The following is a 21,821-nucleotide window of genomic DNA, read 5'->3' on the forward strand; positions in this document are numbered from 1 at the left end:
AGAGAGAGACAGAGACAGAGAGAAAGAGAGATCTTCCATCCTCTGGTTCACTCCCTAAAAGGCTGCCACAGCTAGGGCTGAGCCAGGTCGAAGCCAGCAGTCTGGAGTTCATCTGCATTTCCCACGTGGGCCTAGGGGGCCGAGGACGTCAGCCATCTTTTACTGCTTTTCCAGGCACATTAGCAGGAAGCTGGATAAGAAGTGCAACTGCCAGATCTGGGCCAGTACCCATATGGGAAGCCAGCACTGCAGGGAGCAGCTTAACCCACTACACCATAATGCTGGCCCCAAGAATAGGCTAGTTCTAATAATAAGGTCTAGAAAACAATGCAAGTAATGACCCTGGAGGCCTGAAATCACATGCAGAGCTACCTGGATGAGCCTTCTATTACAGCACTTGTAACCTGTTTATGTGTTTGTTTTCCAGATTATACCTCACTTACCTTTGTCTCCTATTGCCCAACATAGGACACACCCCTAAAAAGGGTTTGTTGAGTAAATGATTTCCCAAAATGTGACATATTCTCAAAATAGAAGCATTCTCAAAGAGCTGATGACAGGAGACAGTGAATTCCAGAGGCAGGCATTTAGCTGAGTGGGTAGGATGCCCACAGCGCACCCTGAATGTGGTTCCACATCCACCTCTTCTCCCGACTCAAACACCCCGCTGATGCAGGCCCTTGGAGGTACAGCGGTAGTGGCTCAAGTAGCTGGGTTACTGCCATCCAAGTGGGAGACAAGGACTGAGTTCCCAGCTCTCAGCTTCAGCCTGTCCCAGCCACAGCCACTAAGGGCATTTGGGGAGTAACAAGCAGACAAGAATGCTTCTCAAATAAATACCTTTTTTAAAAAATGAATCCCCCCCCCAAAAAAAAATGACTAGCTAGAAACTTGTACAAGAGGCAGGAAAGGTTGAAAATGACTTTATGGGGGGGGGGGTCAAGCATGTGATGCTCTGTGCACGATAACTCAGGCTCATCGCTGAAGAACCATGACATCACACTGGCTCTAAACTGGCTTCTTACACTCTACAGATGTAACCAGGAAAAGCATGCTTTTTAGGTTTTGAGGATCAGAAAGCCTAACTGGCAGGCAGAACACTGCCTTGGCCTTTTTCTTTCTTTTTTAACATACAGATACATTTTTAACAGTAGAGGCAGCAAAAGCTTGTCAACTTTCTCTAATCCATGAGCACACAAACCACTAACATGCCCTGATGTCTGCATCTGGGAAAACTCCACGTGTGCTGGGGCCAGTCTATCATGTAGTCCTGCAGGGCTGGCATTCTATATGGGTGCCAGGTCAAGTCTAGGATGTTCCACTTCCTATCCAGTCCCCTGCTAATGAGCCTGGGAAAGCAGCAGAAGATGGCCCAAGTCCTTGGGCCCTTGCACTCACATGGGACACCTGGAAGCAGCTCCTGGATCCTGGTCTCAGGCTGGCTCAGCCCCGGTCATTGCAGCCTTTTAGGGAGTAAACCAGTGAATAGAAGATCTCAAGCTAGCGCGCTCTCTCTCGCACTAGCTCATCTCGCGCGCGCTCTCTCTCTCTCTCCTTCCACCTCTCTGTTAACTATGCATTTCAAATAAATAAATCTTTTAAAAAGAAAAACTCTATGTGCTCCCCCAATTTTTTTTTTTTTTTTAATTTTTTGACAGGCAGAGTGGACAGTGAGAGAGAGAAACAGAGAGAAAGGTCTTCCTTTTGCCGTTGGTTCACCCTCCAATGGCCACCACGGCCGGAGTGCTGTGGCCGGCGCACCGCGCTGATCCGATGGCAGGAGCCAGGAGCCAGGTGCTTTTCCTGGTCTCCCATGGGGTGCAGGGCCCAAGCACCTGGGCCATCCTCCACTGCACTCCCTGGCCACAGCAGAGAGCTGGCCTGGAAGAGGGGCAACCGGGACAGTTTCCGGCGCCCCGACCGGGACTAGAACCCAGTGTGCCGGCGCCGCTAGGAGGAGGATTATCCTAGTGAGCCGCGGCGCCGGCCCCCCAATTATTTTTTTAAAGATTTATTTATTCATTTGAAGGGCAGAGTTATAGAGTGCCAGAGGCAGAGAAAGAGAGATCCTTCATCTGCTGGTTCACTCCCCAGAGGCTGCATGGCTGGAGCTGTGCTGATCCAAAACCAGGAGCCTCCTCTGGGTCTCCCACGCGGGTGCAGGGGCCCAAGGACTCAGGCCATCTTCACTTCTTTCCCAGGCCATAGCAGAGAGCTAGATCCGAAATGAAGCAGCCAGGACTCGAACTGGCGCCCATATGGGATGCTGGCACTGCAGGCAGTGGCCTCACCTGCTATTCCACAGCGCTGGCCTCAAACCCCCCTCCCCATTATTCCTTTTTTTTTTTTTCTTTTAAGATTTTATTTATTTGAAATCCAGAGTCACACAGAGAAGAGGCAGAGAGAGAGAGAGAGAGAGAGAGAGAGAGAGAGAGAGTCTTCCATCTGATGGTCCAATCCCCAATTGGCTGCAACAGCCAGAGCTGCACTGATCCGAAGCCAGGAGCCAGGAGCTTCTTCTGGGTCTCCCACACAGGTGCAGGGGGGCCTTTCTACTGCTTTCCCAAGTGCTAGTAGAGAGCTGGATCAGAAGTGGAACAGCCAGGTCTCAAGCCGGTGCCCACTGGGATGCCAGCGCTTCAGGCCAAGGCATTAACCCGCTGTACCACAGCGCCACCCTCCCCCCCAATTATTCTTAAAAGTCTGGATTCCACAGCAGCACCAAGGTCTCTCAAGATTCACAAAAAGCAATAGTTAGGCGGCTGGCACTATGACATACTGCATAAATCCACCACTTGGCAGCACCAACATCCCATATAGACACCAGTTTGAGTCCCAGATGCTCCACTTCTGATTGAGCTCTGCTAATGGGCCTGGGAAAGCAGAGGAGGATGGCATAAGTCCTTGAGCCTCTGCACCCACAAGAGAGACCCACTTGGATTTCAGGCTCTTGGCTTCAGCCTTGCCCAGCCCCAGACATTGCGGCCATTTGGGGAATGAACCTGAGGATGGAAGACCTCTCTCTCTGTCTCTCCTCTCTCTATAACTCTTTCAAATAAATAAAATAATTTTTTAAATAGTTATTCAACTGTATAACAAGCCCATACCCTGTACATTTTAGAGGAATATACTAAGACTTGAGGTTATCAATATCACAAGGAAAACAAGCTAAATGCTACAGTAATTTATTGAGAAGAAAAAAACAGCAGTCTGCCACAATAAAACGGAATAATTTCCTGTTCCATCTTCTGCAAGGAGAAAATGCCCACAAAGTACACACATGAATGTTACATTTAATTCCAAGAGTTTAACTCCATAAATCACAAGCTTTCCAGAACGAGACAATCATTATTTCCATTAATCATTACCAAGAGGAAATTCAAGGAGCCCACATCAACTATTGACTGAGGACATGGTTAGGCAACAAAGAGAGAATAACTTCCAGGAGCGGCAGAGAGGCAGGCTCTGCAGGGCTGAGAGAGGCATCCTCAAACCTTTTCTCAGACAAGACCCCACACAGAAGACCATCCATAACACACACAAAGTGGTGCCTCCATAGTCAAAAGTGGGGGAGCAACACCTCAGAAGTTCACCTCCTCCAGCCCCCTTCTGGACCCTTTAGTCCAGCCTCATTTGCTCCACTGTAGTGGCAGGGATCTCGGACAGTCGACTGAAGAGGCTGACTCTCAGCTGTCATAGCCAAGTGGGTGCTACCTAAGGGCAGAAGCTTGGGCCAGAGCTTGTAGACCTGTATGTCCTTAGAGAAGCAGACAATAAACAAAGAGGCCGGCGCTGTGGCTTAGAGGTTAAGGCTGTCGTCTGCTGTGCCGGCATCCCATATGGACGTCGGTTTGATTCCTGGCTGCTCCACTTCCAATCCAGCTCTCTGCTGTGGCCTGGGAAAGCAGTAGAAGATGGCCCAAGACCTTGGGGCCCCGCACCCGTGTGGGAGACCCGGAAGAAGCTCCTGGCTCCTGGCTTCAGACTGGTACAGCACCAGCTCTTGTGGCAAATTGGAGAGTGAACCACCAGATGGAAGACCTCTCTCTGCCTCTCCTCTGTCTGTGTAACTCTGACTTTCAAATAAACAAATCTTCCAAGAAAAAAAATAGATTTTATATTCTAGGAGTTTCTGCCTGAGTAATATTTTCTTTTTGTGGGTAATGTTTTATGTAAGACCTGAGCATGCCTAAAGTAGATTTCCCCTTTCTTTGATCTCCTTCCTTCTTATCTCTTTCTTCTCTGGCATCTACCTAACCTAGCGGATTCAGTTCAGTTTCTCTCATCCTTTCTGTTTCTCAGTTGTCTTCTTCATAAAATTTATTTATGTATTTGGAAGGCAGAGTGACAGGGGTAGGGGAGGTCTTTCACACACTGGTTCATTCCCCAAACGGCTAGAGCCAGGAGCTCCATCTGTATCTCCCACATGGGTGGCAGGGGCCCCGGTACTTGGGCCTCCTGCTGCTGCTTTCCCAGGGAAGCAGAGCAGCCAGGACTTGAACCAGTGCTCACGTTGGATGCTGGTGTTACAGGCAGCAGCTTAACCCACTGTACCACAATGCTGAGCCCTCTCAGCTGTTTTCACATCCTGAACAATGACAATCACAGAGCTTACAAATGATTTTATTGCTGGAGATCTCTAGCAACTGGCGATTCCTAGAGAACAGGGCTGTGTCTGTTGTTTTTATATATCCTCTTAGTGCCAATACGGTACACATCTTAAGGTTCAACATATACCTGCAAATGGACTCTTACTAATTCTTCATTCTCTACATTTAGGCATTTCATTTGGATGTGCTGACTAATTTAAAATTTGGACAAATGCACTGGTGTGATGCTCTGACTCATAGGGAATTATATATATTTGGTCTTGGACTCCAGTTTCCAACACAGAGTTTCTAAGAGTTTTTGATTTCTTTTTTTTTAAAGATTTATTTATTTATTTATTTACTTGAAAGTCAGAGTTACACAGAAGGAGAGGCAGAGAGAGAAAAAGGTAAGTCTTCCATCTGCTGGTTCACCACCCAAATGGCTGAGATGATGGTCCAGGCTGGGCCAGGCCGCAGTCAGGAGCCTGGAACTCCATCTGGTTCTCCTACATAGGTGGCAGGGGTCCAAGAACTTGGGCCATCTTCTGCTGCCTTCCCAGGCACACTAGCAGGGAGCTGGATCGGAAGTGGAACAGTCAGGACTCCAACCCCCTACGCCACAGCGCTGGGCCCCCCCACCTCTTTTTTTGTCTGTCCCTCTCTCTCTGTAATTCTGTCTTTCAAATAAATAAATCCTTAAAAAAAAAATAGTAGGCGGTAAGGTAGCTGGGATCAGAGTCTTCCAAAATTAAGAAATCGCATCAGGAGAAAGGCAGGAAGCTGAGAACATTCAGAGAAAGGCAGGCCAGGTGTAAGACACCAGTCTCTGTTATGCTCTCTGTCCCACAGCCCCTTCAAACTTACCAAGAAGCATGACAATAAAGTATGACAATAGTAATGGTCTATGCTATGCCTGAGAAGGAAAACAAATCTGCTCATGTGACAAAAATTCACGTTCCCCCTGAGCAGAGAACACCCACTTGGCTAGCCTCTGGCGCACACCTGACAGTAGTTCACACCACACAACTGCCTCTTTCTCTTCTGCTGTCCCTTTCACGTATCCTACTGACCTCTCTGTCCTTGGCAATCCACTCCCTCTTCTGATCACCCTGTCCTTCAGGCAAGGGGACTCCAAGCAAGAATCACATGGGAACCTCTAAAAACAAGGATTCCCGGGGCTGGTTCTGTGGCATAGTGGGTAAAGCCGCTGGCTTCAGTGCCAGCAACCCATATGGGCACTGGTTTGAGTCCCAGTTGCTCCACTTCCTATACAGCTCTGTGCTATGGCCTGGGAAAGCAGCAGAAGATAGCCCAAGGGCTTGGTCCCTGCAACCATGTGAGAGACTCGGAGGAAACTCCTGGCTGGTCCCTGCACCTGTGTGGGAGACTCGGAGGAAACTCCTGGCTCCTGGCTTCAGATAGGCGCAGCTCCGGCCGTTGCGGCCAACTGGGGAGTGAACCAATGGATGGAGAACCTCTCTCTCTCTCTGCCTCTCCTTCTCTCTCTGTGTAACTCTGACTTTCAAATAAATAAATAAATCTAAAAGAAAAAATACACAGATTCTCAGACCCAATCCCAAACGTAACCAAAACAGAAAGGTATAGAAACCCATGTCTTAGATCAATAAGCAACATTCAAAGGCATCAAAGACTAGGGCTTAACATACATGAAGCTCATTTTTTAGATTTATAAACCAAAGCTTAAAAGTTTTTAATATTTTTCCCATGGGCAAAGACCTATCACCACAATGTCCTTTATTTTTATTGCTCACTCTGGTATAAATTAATATGTATTTAGATATATGAATATATAAAACACAATTGCCCAGAATTAAAGAGTTGTATACAAGTAAAAAATTAAAAAAAAAAAAAAAAAACCAGGTTGCAAATCGACCAGGCTCAATTCTGTGTTTAATTCAACCACTCTGGAGGATAGGTTATTTGTAGACTTCGTAATAACATACTAAAGCGTATATTAAAAAAAAAAAAAAGCCCTCAGAGCCAGTGTTATGGTGTATTGGGTTGAGCTGTTGCCTACAGCGACAGCATCCCAAATGGGTGCAGGTTCCAGTCCCAGGTGCCCCACTTCCAACCCAACTCCCTGCCGATGTGCCTGGGAAAGCAGAAGAAGGCCAAGTACTTGCGCCCCTATACTCACGTGGGAGACCCAGAAGTTCCTAGTTTCAGTTTGACCCCGCTTTGGCCAATGCAGCCATTTGGGGAATGAACCAGCAGATAGAACACCTCTCTCTCTGTATCTCCCTCTCTCTGTGTAACTCTGCGTTTCAAATAAAATATATAAATCTTTATTAAAAATAATAATTAGGGGCCGGCGCTGTGGCACAGCAGGTTAATGCCCTGGCCTGAGGCGCCAGCATCCCATATGGGCACCAGTTCTAGTCCCGGCTGCTCCTCTTCTGATCCAGCTCTCTGCTATGGCCTGGGAAAGCAGTTAAAGATGGCCCAAGTCCTTGGGCCCCTGCACCCACGTGGGAGACCTGGAAGAAGCTCCTGGCTCCTGGCTTCGGATCGTCGGCTGTTGTGGCCATCTGGGGAGTGAACCAGCGGATGGAAGACCTCTCTCTCTGTCACTACCTCTCTCTGTAACTCTCTTTCAAATAAATAAAATAAATCTTTAAAAAATAGTAATTAAAAAATAAAAACAAGCCCTTTTCAATATCTCTAAATGGCAAGAATAAAGTCACTCTGATAGAATTCCTATTCCTCTAAGCAGACCAGACAACGCATTTGTTTTTTGTTGTTTTTATTTTTTAGTTATTTGAGAGGCAGAGAGACAGAGATCCCACCTGCTGGTTCACTCCCCAAAACATCCAGTAAAGATCTCTGTCTCTGTTTCTCTTTCAAGTAAAATGAAAATAAATAAAATCACAGTATCTGCTTAAAAGAAATATATCACCAAGCTCAGTACTGTGGCATAGAGGGTTAAACCACCACTTGTCACACCAGCATATCATGCTGGAGTGCCAGTTCTAGTTCTAATTCCTCTGCTTCTAATCCAACTTCCTGTCAATGCACCTGGGAAGGTAAGGGATAATAGCCCAAGTGCTTGGGCCTCTGCCACCCATGTAAGATACCCAGATGGAGTTCCTGGTTCTTGGCTTTGGTGTGGCCTAGCCCCAGCTGTTTCAGTCATCTGGGGAGTAAATGAGCAGATGGAAGACATCTCTGTCTCCATCTCTGTCTCTCCCTGTCTTTCTGCCTTTCAAATAAATAAATAAATCTTTTTTAAAAAATCATATTATGGGGCTGGTGCTTAGCACAGCAGGTTAAAGTCCTGGCCTGAAACGCTGGCATCCCATATGGGTGCCAGTTCTAGTCCCAGCTGCTCCTCCTCCAATCCAGCTCTCTGAAGTGGCCTGGGAAAGCAACAGAAGATGGTCCAAGTCCTTGGGTCCCTGCACCCACATGGAAACCCGTAAGAAGCTCCTGGCTCCCGGCTTTGGATTGACTCAGATCTGGCTGTTGAGGCCATCTGGGGAATGAACCAGCAGATGGAAGACCTCTCTCCCTGTCTCCACCTCACTCTGTAACTCTTTCTTTTATTTATTTATTTATTTTTTTGACAGACAGAGTGGACAGTGAGAGAGAGAGACAGACAGACAGAAAGGTCTTCCTTTGCCGTTGGTTCACCCTCCAATGGCCACCCCGGCCGGCGCGCTGCAGCCGGCGCACCACGCTGATCCAATGGCAGGAGCCAGGTACTTATCCTGGTCTCCCATGGGGTGCAGGGCCCAAGCACTTGGGCCATCCTCCACTGCACTCCCTGGCCACAGCAGAGAGCTGGCCTGGAAGAGGGGCAACCGGGACAGAATCCAGTGCCCCGACCGGGACTAGAACCTGGTGTGCCGGCGCCTCAAGGCGGAGGATTAGCTTAGTGAGCCGCAGCGCCGGCCTACTCTGTAACTCTTTCAAATAAATAAAATAAATCTTAAAAAAAGAAAATGTCTTCCAACTGTGTGTCTGCACTCTTAAAAAAAAAAATCATATTAAGAGGGGCCAGCGCTGTGGCGTAGCACGTAAAGCTGCCACCTGTGGTGCCGGCATCCCATATGGGCGCCGGTTCAAGTCTCGGCTGCTCCATTTCCGATCCAGCTCTCTGCTACGGCCTGGGAAAGCAGTAAAAGATGGCCCAAGTCCTTGGGCCCCTGCACCCACATGGGAGACCCAGAAGTTCCTAGTTCCTGGCTTCAGATCGGCGCAGCTCCGGCCGTTGTGGCCATCTGGGGAGTGAACCAGTGAATGAATGAAGGACCTGTCTCTCTCTGTCTCTCCTTTTCTCTCTAGGTAACTCTGACTTTCAAATAAATAAATAAATAAATCTTTTTAAAAAATCATCGTATTAGGCCGGCGCCGCGGCTCACTAGGCTAATCCTCCGCCTAGCGGCGCCGGCACACCGGGTTCTAGTCCCGGTCGGGGCGCCGGATTCTGTCCCGGTTGCCCCTCTTCCAGGCCAGCTCTCTGCTGTGGCCAGGGAGTGCAGTGGAGGATGGCCCAGGTGCTTGGGCCCTGCACCCCATGGGAGACCAGGAAAAGCACCTGGCTCCTGGCTCCTGCCATCGGATCAGCGCGGTGCGCCGGCCGCAGCGCGCCAGCCGCGGCGGCCATTGGAGGGTGAACCAACGGCAAAGGAAGACCTTTCTGTCTGTCTGTCTCTCTCTCTCACTGTCCACTCTGCCTGTCAAAAAAAAAAAAAAAATATCATCGTATTAAGAAGTGCATGTTGGGGCCGGCGTTGTGGTGTAGCAGGTAAAGCAGCCATCTGCAGTGCCGGCATCCCCTATGAGAGCCAGTTCGAGTCCCGGCTGTTCCTCTTCCGATCCAGCTCTTTACTATGGCCTGGGAAAGCAGTAGAAGACAGCCCAAGTACCTGGGCTCCTGCACCCAGGTGGGAGACCCAGAAGAAGCTTCTGGCTTCAGATTGGCACAGATCCAGCAGCTGTGGCCATCTTGGGGGTGAACCAATGGATGGAAGACCTCTCTCTCTCTCTCTCTATGATTGTGTGTGTTACTCTTTCAAATAAATAAATAAATCTTCCAAAAAAAAAAAAAAGAAATTCATGTTTGTTAAAAGTTGCCTAAGTACCAAAACAGTAAAATCTGTTCCTCAAGAACAGGCCTTTGTTGTTTTGAAATGCCTACCTGACAGTTCAGAATATTCCCCTGTCACATCTGAACATAGATGCAGTTGATTTAATGACCAAAAAAAGAGTTCATGGCTCCACTTTGGCCAGGATCACAATTTAGATGTGGTCCTCTGATACGCTGTGTGCAAAGGGATTCCCTTCACAACAGCTACATGCCATTACGTCATCTACACTAAAACTCAATAACCAACAATATTTTTTTAAAGATTTTCTTCATTTATTTGAGAGGTCGAGTTACATACAGTGAGAAGCAGAGAGAGGTCTTCCATCCGCTGGTTCACTCCCCAAATGGCTACAACAGCCGGAGCTGAGTCGATCCGAAGCCAGGAGCCAGGAGCTTCTTTTGGGTCTCCCACCTGGGTGCAGGGGCCCAGGTACTTGGGCTGTCTTCTACTGCTTTCCCAGGCCACAGCAGAGAGCTGGATCGGAAGAGGAGCAGCCAGGACTCGAACCGGCGCCCATATGGGATGTTGGCACCGCAGACGGGAAGATTAACCTACTGCACCACGGCACCGGCCCCAATAACCAACAATATCCTTAAATGGAAAGACAAGGTTTCTTGCAAAATAAAGTAAGTGACTGCCTAATCTACAAATACGTAGTACGTTTTGCAATACAGATTTGTAACGACGTTTACAAATGCGTAAACACTGCTTGGCCAGTACCATATGAAGTTTATTAGAAATTTTAAGAAAGAATTTCTGAGGAACTCAAATGCCTTTACTAGTTTACTTTAAAATACACGGCACAGGTACAGCAGGTAAAGCCGCCTCCTGCAGTGCCACCATCCCATATGGGCGCCAGTCCAAGACCCAACTGCTCAACTTACCATCCAGTTCCCTGCTACGGCCTAGGAGAGGAGTACAAGATGGCCCAAGTCCTTGGGTCCCTGCACCCATGTGGGAGACCTGGAAGAAGCCCCAGGCTCCTGACTTCGGATCGCCCAGCTCCAGCCACTGCAGCCATTTGGTGAGTGATCCAGCGGATAGAAGACCTCACTCTCACTCTCTCTGCCTCTCTGTAACTCTGCCTTTCAAATAAATAAATACATCTTCAAAAAAAAACGGGGGGGGGGGGGATACATGGTACAATAGGAGACAAAATCTGGCAAATTAATGGAGTACAGGAAAGCAAAATACATAGTTACAATATTAGAGAACATTCGAGTGGCCACCATACTAAAATTTCTTCTAGCACAAAAGAACCCAACCCAAGCAGTTAATTTAACTGTTAAATAAAAAGTTTGTCTCTCATTGCATGCAAGAATTGGCAATGGCACTGCTTTTCAGCAACATAAAAATATCCTAGTGGGTCAGCATTGTGGCAAAGTGGATTAAGCAGCCACTTTTTTTTTTTTTTTTTTTTTTTTTGACAGGCAGAGTGGACAGTGAGAGAGAGAGACAGAGAGAAAGGTCTTCCTTTGCCGTTGGTTCACCCTCCAATGGCCGCCGCGGCCGGCGCGCTGCAGCCGGTGCACTGCGCTGATCCAATGGCAGGGGCCAGGTACTTATCCTGGTCTCCCAGGCAGGTGCAGGGCCCAAGCACTTGGGCCATCCTCCACTGCACCCCCGGGCCATAGCAGAGAGCTGGCCTGGAAGAGGGGTAACCGGGACAGAATTCGGCGCCCCGACTGGGACTAGAACCTGGTGTGCCGGCGCCGCAAGGCAGAGGATTAGCCTAGTGAGCCGCGGCGCCGGCCTAAGCAGCCACTTTTAAAGCCAGCATCCCATATCAGAGTTCAGGTTCAAGTTCTGGATACTCCCCTTCCAATCCAGTTCCTGCTACTGTGCCTGAGAAGGCAGTGGAAGATGGTTTAAGTTTTTGGGTCCCTGCCACCCATGTGGAAGACCCAGATGAAGTTACTGGCTCCTGGCTTCAGCCTGGCCTAGACCTGGCTGATGCAGCCATTTAGAGAGTGAACCAGTGGATGGAAAATCTCTATCTATCTTTCAAATAAATAAATAAATAAAGTTTTAAAAATCCTGAGAAATACTTCAAAATACAAGAAGTCACAGAGCTTTCATCCTAAGTTTTTGCAAACACAAACCAACTAGATATAATAAAGGAAGTTAAAAAGCCAAGAATCAGGGCTGCTGCTGTGGCGTAGCGGGTAAAGCCGACACCTACAGTGCCAGCATCCCATGTGGGCGCCAATTTGAATCCTAGCTGCTCCACTTCCAATCCAGCTTTTTGCTATCACGTGGGAAAGCAGATGCTCCAAGTCCTTGGGCCCCTGCACCCACATGGGAGACTCGCAGGAAGCTCCTGGCTCCAGCCACTGCAGCCACCTGGGGAGTGAACCAGCGGATGGAGGGTGTCTCCCTGTGCCTCCTCCTCTCTGCCTTTCAAACAAATAAATAAATCTTAAAAAAAAATAGTAAAGAATCCTCACTGTATTATTCTATTTTATTTTTTTAAGATTTATTTGAGGCCGGCGCCGCGGCTCACTAGGCTAATCCTCCGCCTAGCGGCGCCGGCACACCAGGTTCTAGTCCCGGTCGGGGTGCCGGATTCTGTCCCGGTTGCCCCTCTTCCAGGCCAGCCCTCTGCTGTGGCCAGGGAGTGCAGTGGAGGATGGCCCAAGTGCTTGGGCCCTGCACCCCATGGGAGACCAGGAAAAGCACCTGGCTCCTGGCTCCTGCCATCGGATCAGCGCGGTGTGCCGGCCGCAGCGGCCATTGGAGGGTGAACCAACGGCAAAGGAAGACCTTTCTCTCTGTCTCTCTCTCTCACTGTCCACTCTGCCTGTCAAAAAAAAAAAAAAAAAGATTTATTTGAAACACAGAGTTAGAGAGGCAGAGAGAGATCTTCCATCTGCTGGTTTACTCCCCAGATGGCTGCAATGGTCGGAGCTGGGCCGATCCAAAGCCAAGAGTCAGGAGCTCCTTCATGGTCACCAACGCAGATTCAGGAGCTCAAGCACTTGGGCCATCTTCTGCTGCAGACAGCTGATCAGAACTGAAGTAGCCAGGACTCGAATCGGCACCTATATGGGATGGCAGCACTGCAGGAGGTGGTTTTACTTCCTATACCACAGTGCTGGCCTCATCCTCACTGTATTGTATACTGTGACCAACACCTCTTAGTTCTCCCATTATCTACTACCAAAAAAAAGGATTCTATTAAATGTCTACTTATAATCCCATAGTTAACTATGGCCAATAAAATACAAGCAGGTAACTTATTGTTTAAATTTTTTATTTCTTTTTTTTTTTTTCAAAGGAAGTTACAACTCAATTCTATACTTTACACTGAAGCACACAATTCTAATTTTCAAAAAGATCTTCCTCCCGGCTGGCGCCGTTGCTCACTAGGCTAATCCTCTGCCTGCGGTGCCGGCACCCCGGGTTCTAGTCCCGGTCAGGGTGCCAGTTCTGTACCAGTTGCTTCTCTTGCAGGCCAGCTCTCTGCTGGGGCCTGGGAAGGCAGTGGAGGATGGCCCAAGTGCTTGGGCCCTGCACCCGTATGGGAGACCAGGAGGAAGCACCTGGCTCCTGGCTTTGGATCGGTGCAGCGCGCCGGCTGTAGTGGCCATGTGGCCATTTGGGTGGTGAACCAACACAGAAAGAAGACCTTTCTCTCTGTCTCTCTCACTAACTCTGCCTGTCTTAAAAAAAGAAAAAATCTTCCTCCCGAAGGAGTGATGTTCCAGGATTATTTGGCACAATCCTGATACAGAGCCCAACTGTCCTGTGAAGACTGTCAGATGCTAAAATAAAAAAGGTCAGAGTAGCCCAAGCTGTTCAGTTATACAAGTTTTCAACAGATTTGTTGAGGGGTGAGCTGAGGGCAAGGAACACTGTTTTCTGTGACTGATCTCACAGGCACAGTCATTCTAGAGAAGCTCATACTCCTGGCTCCAGTGACTCACAGCATCTCAACCTTTTGGTCCAAGCAAAGGAAAAGAGGAAATGAAGTCAAACAATGGGGGAATCGCAGGATTTCCCTGTGCACATGCCCAGTTTGATGAAGTCATTCAATGTGCTTGAGTTTCTAAGGCCCCACAGATTCCCACACCCTGGCCAGTGTTATAGTTATAGCTTAGTTCAATACTTGAAAACTTTACAATTTCACCAAGTGAACTTCTAAACTGTGAACTCCTGGTAAGCAAAGATCATGTCTTGCAACGTTTCTTGGAAAAAAAAAAAAACTAATAAATAAACCACTAACTTCTATTTCTGATCCTTCCTGCCCAAAGTCACTAAAAACTGTAATAAGTAAAAGTTTAAACGAAAACGCACGGGGCAGCGGCATGCCAGGAGATCCGAGGCACCACATGTCCTAGTCAAGAGGGCAGTTTGCGGGCAGGGGGAAGGCAGTGTGTACAGCACAACCATTCCCAGCCTTCCCACTTCCATTTAGACAGAAGCACGGGGTCTGGAGGCGGCTCAAGCCCACCTGTGTCACCCGGGCTGGGGGACGTAGGTCAGGTCACTTAATCGGAGTCGCGGCGCTGCCTCCATTTACCTGTGGGAATACTCAACTCCGGAGGTTTGGGAAGGGGCCGAGGGCCAGAGGGCTTCGTCAGCTGGACAGCCTCACGTGGTGTCCACGTCTTTCAACCGCTCTCCGCCTTGCCGGGTGTACAGCGCCATCAACCCAGCTCGGGAACGATGCGCGGCCACAGGCCGCAACACCCGGTTCCTCGGAACCACCTTAAAAGGCATGACACAGACAGGCCTTCGGCAAAGACCCTGCAAGGCGGTCCCGGCAGCTCTCACGGGGCGGTCAGCACACCCGGGGACCCAGGGCCCTGCGCTTAGCAGGTGACAGGGAAAGCGCCCGCCCCGACTAGCCGGCTGCCCGCGCCTCCGCGGCCTCTGCACCGAGGTCCCGTCGGCGATCCAGGCGCGCTTCCCACCGCCCTGAGTCACCACACAGCACAGCGGAGCGCCGGCGAGGCCGCCAGCCGGGCTCCACTCTCGGACCCGAGGCCGGTCTGGGGCCCAGGAGCCCCGCCCCGCAGCGCCGATCCACCAGCCGCGAGCCCAGGGTCACCTCGCCGAGCGCACTCGTGACGCCGGGATGGGGGGGCGCCGCGGACACCCCAAGGAGCCGCTCAGGCCTCGCCCCCTGGCCCGGCCGAAACGGCTGGCGAGCGGCGCCGGGGCTTCTCCCTCACGGACACCCACCACGCCGGCCCCTGCCTTCCGGCCGGGTCCCTCCATCGCCCCCTCCCCGCTTCCGGCCGCCCCCGGCTCCCGAACGCCCCGGACGAGTCCCTGACAGCCCGGGCAACTGGGGTGAGGCCCAGGAGGGCACGGGCCACTCACCGGCCGCCAGCTCCTTCGCCAATGAACCGCCCAGCGACTCCCTCAAGCGCCGCCGCCGCCGCCGCCGCAGCCAAGCGAGCCGGAGGGCGCGCGCGGGGGCGGGGCGACGTGGACACGCAGCGCGGGGCGGGGCCTGCAGCGGACACGCCCCCGGCGGGAGGAGAGAAGCACGTGGCTCCTCCTGGTTCGTGCAGCAAGCTGGTGTTGACCAGGGCGAGGGGGCAGTGAGAACGCTCCTGGGCTGCGCGCTTATCTCGCCAGTGTCGCTTAAGCCCCGTGTCCACTGACACCTCCCTTTCGGTCACTGGCCAGGCTCAACCCGCTAGCCAGTCCTGTGTGGGCCGCACTGCAGACCTTCTTCCGTTTCCACCCCGTCTGCCCTGGTGCTAGTCTTGGGCCTGATCTCTTTTTCGGCCTTGCTTCATTCTCCAGACAACAGCACGGCCAGGAGAATCTTTTAAAAGCCCCGATGGGATGGTGGGCCTCTAACAGCCTCCCACGGTTCCTAGCACTCCCCACCCCTACCTTGCTGGTGGGCCTCTAACAGCCTCCCACAGTTCCTAGCACTCCCCACCCCTACCTTGCTCTGCCATACTCGAACCACCAGGCTAGATGGACCACGTCACCACCTCTTCCGGGGCATCTCCAACCAGGCTGCACCTGCCCTCGTAACCAGGTACAAGGCGACACAAAAGGTGCAGACCTCAGTTCTGGCCAAAGTTCTGCCATGAACCTGCTTCACCCTCGCCCATCCTGGCCAGCGGGTGTTCTACCGGCAGCTCTAACAGAGCACCGTGATGTACACGTTATGCTTCGAGGCTAACTCATTGGCTTTCCCCTCCACCCAGGCCCTACGAATGCTCTGCTCCTTATCCCGACCTCTCTTACGGGCAGCCAGAGCAGAGCAGCCCAGTCGAGATGGAGTTAATCACTCCCCTTGCAGGCCTCTTCAAGGCCTGAGCCTCAATCCTGCAACAAGTTCTGGCTGACAGGTTTCAGACCTTATCACAGCTACCCCAAAGATTTGCTTTCCTCCAGCATTTTCTGCAAAGCCAGCCCCCATCTTTGGAGCCTCAACAAAAACCCCAAGCTGTCATTAACAAGGACAGTAGTTCTTGAGACGGTAGTCTGCTACCTCCTCTTTTGGCTGGATTAAACTTTCTCTTTCCTTTATCCTCAAACCCGGCCCTCCTGATTCTGACCTGGCAGCGGGGACAGGGACCAAGCTTTTGGGGACACTCTCCCTGTTCTGGGCAGCCTGGCTTCCAGTCATTGCCTTAACCGTGCAGCTGACGGCAGCTTTGAAGACTGCTGGTGAGGAGACCTCCTGCTCTCACACACACACGGTTACTGTTAGGGACACACTGGGTTTGCCTCCCGAAAAAGAGAACATTTAACTACAGGCCTATCAGAGGCAGGGCCGGCCTGTGGCACAGCGCGGGTTGGAGTCCCGGCTGCTCGGCTCCCATCTCCTGTGCATGGGAAGGCAGCAGAGGAGGGCCCAAGTCCAGGGGGGAGCGCTGGAAGGAATTGCCGGCTCTTGGCTTCGTATCAGCCCACACCATTACAGTCATTTGGGGAATGAACTCGTGGATGGACGATCTCTCTCTCCCTCTCTCTAACTCTGCCTTTCAAATAAATAAATCTTAAAAAAGAAAAGTAGCTGGTTAACATCAGGTGACGTTTTTGAAGTATGTGTTGAAGTAAAAGAAACTACAATTATCATTCCAATTGAAACTGGCCTGTGGCCGGCACCGCGGCTCACTAGGCTAATCCTCCGCCTAGCGGCGCCGGCACACCGGGTTCTAGTCCCGGTTGGGGTGCCGGATTCTGTCCTGGTTGCCCGTCTTCCAGGCCAGCTCTCTGCTGTGGCCAGGGAGTGCAGTGGAGGATGGCCCAAGTGCTTGGGCCCTGCACCCCATGGGAGACCAGGATAAGGATCAGCGTGGTGCGCCAGCCGCAATGCGCCGGCTGCGGCGGCCATTGGAGGGTGAACCAACGGCAAAGGAAGACCTTTCTCTCTGTCTCTCTCTCTCACTGTCCACTCTGCCTGTCACAAAAAAAAAAAAAAAAAAAAAAAAAAAAAAAAAAAAAGAAGAAGAAACTGGCCTGATTGTTATCTTTTCGTCCTAACTTCTTGGAAGGTCACAGAAAGAGTTCTGCTTCAGCTTGAGGACATGGGACTTCAGTGTGAGCGACTCCGTTTTGATTTTTTACCTGGCCTGCTGGTCCTAGTGAAGAGTTTTATCTGAAACAATAGCATTTTGTAATTGTAATTTAACAGGAGTCTCTTTTTACATCTCACAATGACCTTGTGTGTGTGTGCCTCTTTAGGTTCTTGCAAGTTTCTCCACGTTAAAAGTGGAATTGCTAAATCACAGAGTACACCCATTTTAAGTTTCAACAAATTTTTTAAAAGATTTTATTCATTTATTTAAGAGGTAGAATTACAGACAGTGAGAGGAAGAGACAAGAGAGAAAGGTCTTCCATCCATTGATTCACTCCCCAAATGGCCGCAAAAGCCGGAACTGTGCTGATCTGAAGCCAAGAGCCACATGCTTCTTCCTGGTCTCCCATGCGGGTGCAGGGGCCCAAGCACTTGGACCATCTTCTACTGCTTTCCCAGGCCACAGCAGAGAGCTGGATTGGAAGAAGAGCAGCTGAGACTAGAACTGGCGCCCATATGGGATGCCGGTGCCGCAGGCAGAGGATTAAGCTACTATGCCACAGCGCTGGCCCCAAATTTTAACAATTTTTTAAAATATTTTTTTAACTTATTTGAAAGGCAGAGTTACAGAGAGAAGAGGAGAGAGAAAGAGATCTGCCATCCACTGGTTCACTCCCCAGTTGGCTACAATGGCCAGGGCTGGGCCAAGCAGAAGCCAGGAGCCCAGAGCATCTTCCCGGTCTTCCAGGTGGGTGCAGGAGTCCAAGCAGTTGGGCCGTTTGCTGCTGCGTTCCCAGACGAAGAGCTGGACAGGAAGTGGAGCAGCTGGGTCTTGAACCAGTGCCCATGTGGGATGCCTGCATAGCAGGTGGAGGCCTATCCTGCTACATCACTACGCTGGCCTCTAACAGATTTTGTTTTAAAGATTTATTTATTTATGTGGGTGTTTTTTTTAAAGATTTGTTTATTTATTTGAAAGGCAGAGTTAGAGAGGCAGAGAAAGAGAGAGGGATCTTCCATCTACTGGTTCCCTCCTCAAGTGGCCTTAATGGCCGGAGCTGGGCTGATTTGAAGCCCGGAGTGAGGAACTTCTTCCGGGTCCCCCACACAGGTTCAGAAAGTCAGAGTTACGGAGAGGGAGAGGGAGAGGGAGAGGGAGAAGGAGAGGGAGAGGGAAAGAGAGAGAGAGAGAGGCAGAGAGAGAGGTCTTCCATCCACTGGTTCACTTGCAGAGATGGCCCCAATGGCCTGAGCTGAGCCAATCCGTAGCCAAGAGCCAGGAGCTTCTTTCTGGTATCCCATGTGGGTGCAGGGTCCCAAGGACTTGGGCCATCTTCCACTGCTTTCCCAGGCCACAGCAGAGAGCTGCATCGGAAGTTGAGCAGCCAGGACTCAAACTGGTACCCATGTGGGATACCAGTACTACAGGTGGCAGCCTGACCCACTATACCACAGTGCTGGCCCCAAGATTTATTTATTTATTTGAAAGAGCATCAGAAAAAAGAGAGTGAAATCGATCTTCCATATGCTGATTCACTCCCCAAATATCCCTAACAGCAGAAGGGTGAGGCAGAAGCCAGGAGCCAGGATAGCCATACGGGTCTCCCACATGGGTGGCGGGGACCCAGTACGTGGGCCATTACCTGCTGTGCAGGAACAGAGGGCTGGATTGGAAATGGAGCACTAAGATGCAAACCAGTCTCTGATCCAGGATGCTGGCATCAAGTGCTGGCCCTGCAAGCAGCAGCTTACCCCCTGCACCACAACACAGCTCTAATTTTATCAGATCTTGCCACATTATTTTCCCACAGTCTTGCCAACATTGGCTGTTACTTGAACTGTGGTGCAAAGGCCCAAGGGCTTGGGCCATCCTCCACTGCTTGTCCAGGCACATTAGCAGGGAGCTGGATTGGAAGTGGAGCAGCCGGTCCCACATGGGATGCTGGTGCTACAGGCCGGGGCTTTAACCCACTGCGCCACAGTGCCGGCCCAATAATCCCCTCCCCTTGCTTAATAAGCAGCCTTCCTAAGACTCCCTAGCATACCAACATCTCATTATAGTTCTTTGCCTACCTGTCGCTTAGTAACTAGCAATTCTATAATAGTTGCTTTTGTAAAATCACTCACTCAAACATTGCAGCAGACATCTCTGAATACCAGCATGTGTAGGACACGACTTGTCCCGAGGCATGCGCCAAGGACTCGCCACACCCCTTTCCTCTGCACCTATCACGTGCTGTCACTTTGTTTCTCTCAGGTCCTCTCCATCTGCCCTGACTCCATCGGTTCACAAATCCCTTGCTGTACAGGAAGATTGATTTAGGACTTGACATGAGTTACCTGTTTCTTTCTTCTTCTTCTTCTTCTTTTTTTTTTATGATTTATTTATTGGGCCGGACTGTGGTGCAGTGGGTTAAAGCCCGGCCTGTAGCACCGGCATCCCATGTGAGCACCGGTTCAAATCCCGGTTGCTCCACTTCCAATCCAGCTCCCTGCTAATGTGCCTGGGCAAGCAGTGGAGGATGGCCCAAGCCCTTGGACCCCTGCACCTAGGTGGGAGACCCAGAGGAAGCTTGTGACTCTTGGCTTCAGATCAGCTCAGCGCCCCCCGCCCCCCCAAAAAAGATTTATTTAGGCGGCGCTGTGGTGCGGGGGCCGGGCGGGGCGGAGATCGCGCCCAGCCGCTGGTGCGCGCTCCCGTTTTCATAGTTCCTGGTCAACGTAGAAATGTGGATTCCCTTGGCCGAGTCCTCATGCAGGTGAAATCATCATGGTCCTGCTGCTGCAGGTGTGTGAGTAGCACTGTTTCTGCAAAAGAGGCTCAAGCCACCGCGCGTGGGAAGAGGATGGCCGCTTGAGGGGCGCAGTCTTTCTCATGCTGGCGGTGTCCTGTGTCTGCAGCACTGTCTTCCACAGAGACCCGAAGGCCTGATTCGAAGGTGTCTTCTTGTCTTCCATGTGCCCCATCGATATCAGTGCCAACACCTTTTATGGAATCCTGTTGATGCAGGGAGTACTGGAGCTTGAATTCATGTTTACACCTTTGTGCAGAAAGATCCAGGACAACTTCCAATCCCGGAAGGGGAAATTTTTGAATCTGTGAAGCCAGGACTTTCTGCTTTCGTAGATCATCCTAAGAAGGGTGCTGAGACCGTTCAAGGACTCTTGGACATGGCCAAAGACTCTATTCCGCGAAGTCACTGGAAAAGGACCCCCGTGGTCCTGAAGGCAACAGCAGGACTGCGCTCGCTGCCAGGACAGAGAGCCCCGGCTCTGCTCTTGGAGGTAGAGGAGATCTTCAAGAAGTCACCTTTCCTGGTACCGGACGACGGTGTTGGCATCATGGACGGATCCCGTGAAGGCATCTTAGCTTGGGTTACTCTGAATTTTCTGACAGGTCAGCTGCATGGCCGTGGCCAGGAGACTGTGGGGACCCTGGACCTGGGGGGTCCTCCACCCAAATCACATTTCTGCCGAAGTTTAAGAAAACCCTGGAACAAACCCCTAAGGACTACCTCACTTCCTTTGAGATGTTTAACAGCATTTATAAGCTCTATACACATAGTTACTTGGGATTTGGATTGAAAGCTGCAAGACTAGCAACGCTGGGCACCCTGGAGACAGAAGGAATTGATGGACACACTTTCCAAAGTGCCTGTCTACCGAGATGGTTGGAAGCAGAGTGGATCTTTGAGGGTGTAAAATACCAATATGGTGGCAACCAAGAAGGGGACATGGGCTTTGAGCCCTGCTCTGCGAAGTGCTGAGAGTGGTACAGGGGAAGCTGCCCCAGCCAGAGGAGGTCCAGAGAAGCTCCTTCTATGCATCCTGTTACTACTGCCATCGGGCTGTTGACATGGGCATGATCGGTTATGCAAAGGGGGTGTTTTAAAGGTTGAAGATTTTGAAAGAAAGGCCAGGGAAGTGTGTGATAACCTGGAGAAGTTCACCTCAGGCAGCCCTTTCCTGTGTATGGATCTCAGCTACATCACAGCCCTGCTGAAGGACGGCTTTGGCTTTGCGGACGGCACCGTCTTACAGCTCGCAAAGAAACTGAACAACAGAGATGGGCTGGGCCTTGGGAGCCACATTTCACCTGTTGCAGTCTCTGGGCATCTCCTACTGAGGTCAGCCACTTCCTCTGAGGCTTGTGTCCACCAGCCTTTTACAGGGAGAATGAAGGACTCAGTCGTTTTCTGAGCCAGGTGGGACTGAAGGCCAGCAGCCGGCTTTCTCGGGAAGAAAGGGCTTTTGTAGCTAGATCTTGCCCTTGAGCCTGCAGATCTGGGTTTGATTAATTCTACACATGTAATGTGAACTTTGACCTAACCACTTGGGGTACACAGCTGGCACCAGTCTAAATCTTTGAGATTCTTGGTCACAGAGAGCCCGCCATGAGCCAAACAGAATAGCTCTGGAACTCAGCCTTGGAGTTAGAGCTCAGGGAATAGTCCCAGGGAACCAAAGAAAAATGTCATTTTAACCCCGAGTGCCTCATTCCCTTGAACAGTCTCTCTCCCCTGCAGTCCCGTGACCTATCAATACCAGGGTCTCCCCTGGCCCCACCCGTATCTGCACTCTCCTCCCCAAGGACAGGTATTTACCTGGTCTTGCTTTCCATGTTT

General features: G+C 50.7%; 1 protein-coding gene and 1 pseudogene across 5 annotated transcripts in view; one reads left to right on the plus strand and one right to left on the minus strand.

The window, feature by feature from the left end:
* The window catches only part of HMOX2 (heme oxygenase 2), a 40,110-nt gene extending 24,981 nt beyond the window's left edge, over nt 1-15,129 (minus strand). The window contains exons 1-2 of one of the 5 annotated variants that reach the window (XM_070063739.1): nt 15,029-15,129; nt 14,223-14,410 (exon numbers count right to left, since the gene is read on the minus strand). Coding sequence is in view for 1 of the 5 variants with exons in the window: in XM_070063738.1 (XP_069919839.1) it covers nt 9,998-10,024 (27 nt within the window). In the remaining 4 variants the exon portion in view is untranslated. 5 annotated transcript variants of the gene reach the window in all.
* Nucleotides 15,050-21,359, plus strand: LOC100341904 (nucleoside diphosphate phosphatase ENTPD5 pseudogene; annotated as a pseudogene).
* The last annotated feature ends 462 nt before the right edge of the window (nt 21,360-21,821 follow it).

This window comes from Oryctolagus cuniculus, chromosome 19, assembly GCF_964237555.1.
Source record: "Oryctolagus cuniculus chromosome 19, mOryCun1.1, whole genome shotgun sequence".
In the NCBI taxonomy this organism is placed as follows: domain Eukaryota; kingdom Metazoa; phylum Chordata; class Mammalia; order Lagomorpha; family Leporidae; genus Oryctolagus; species Oryctolagus cuniculus.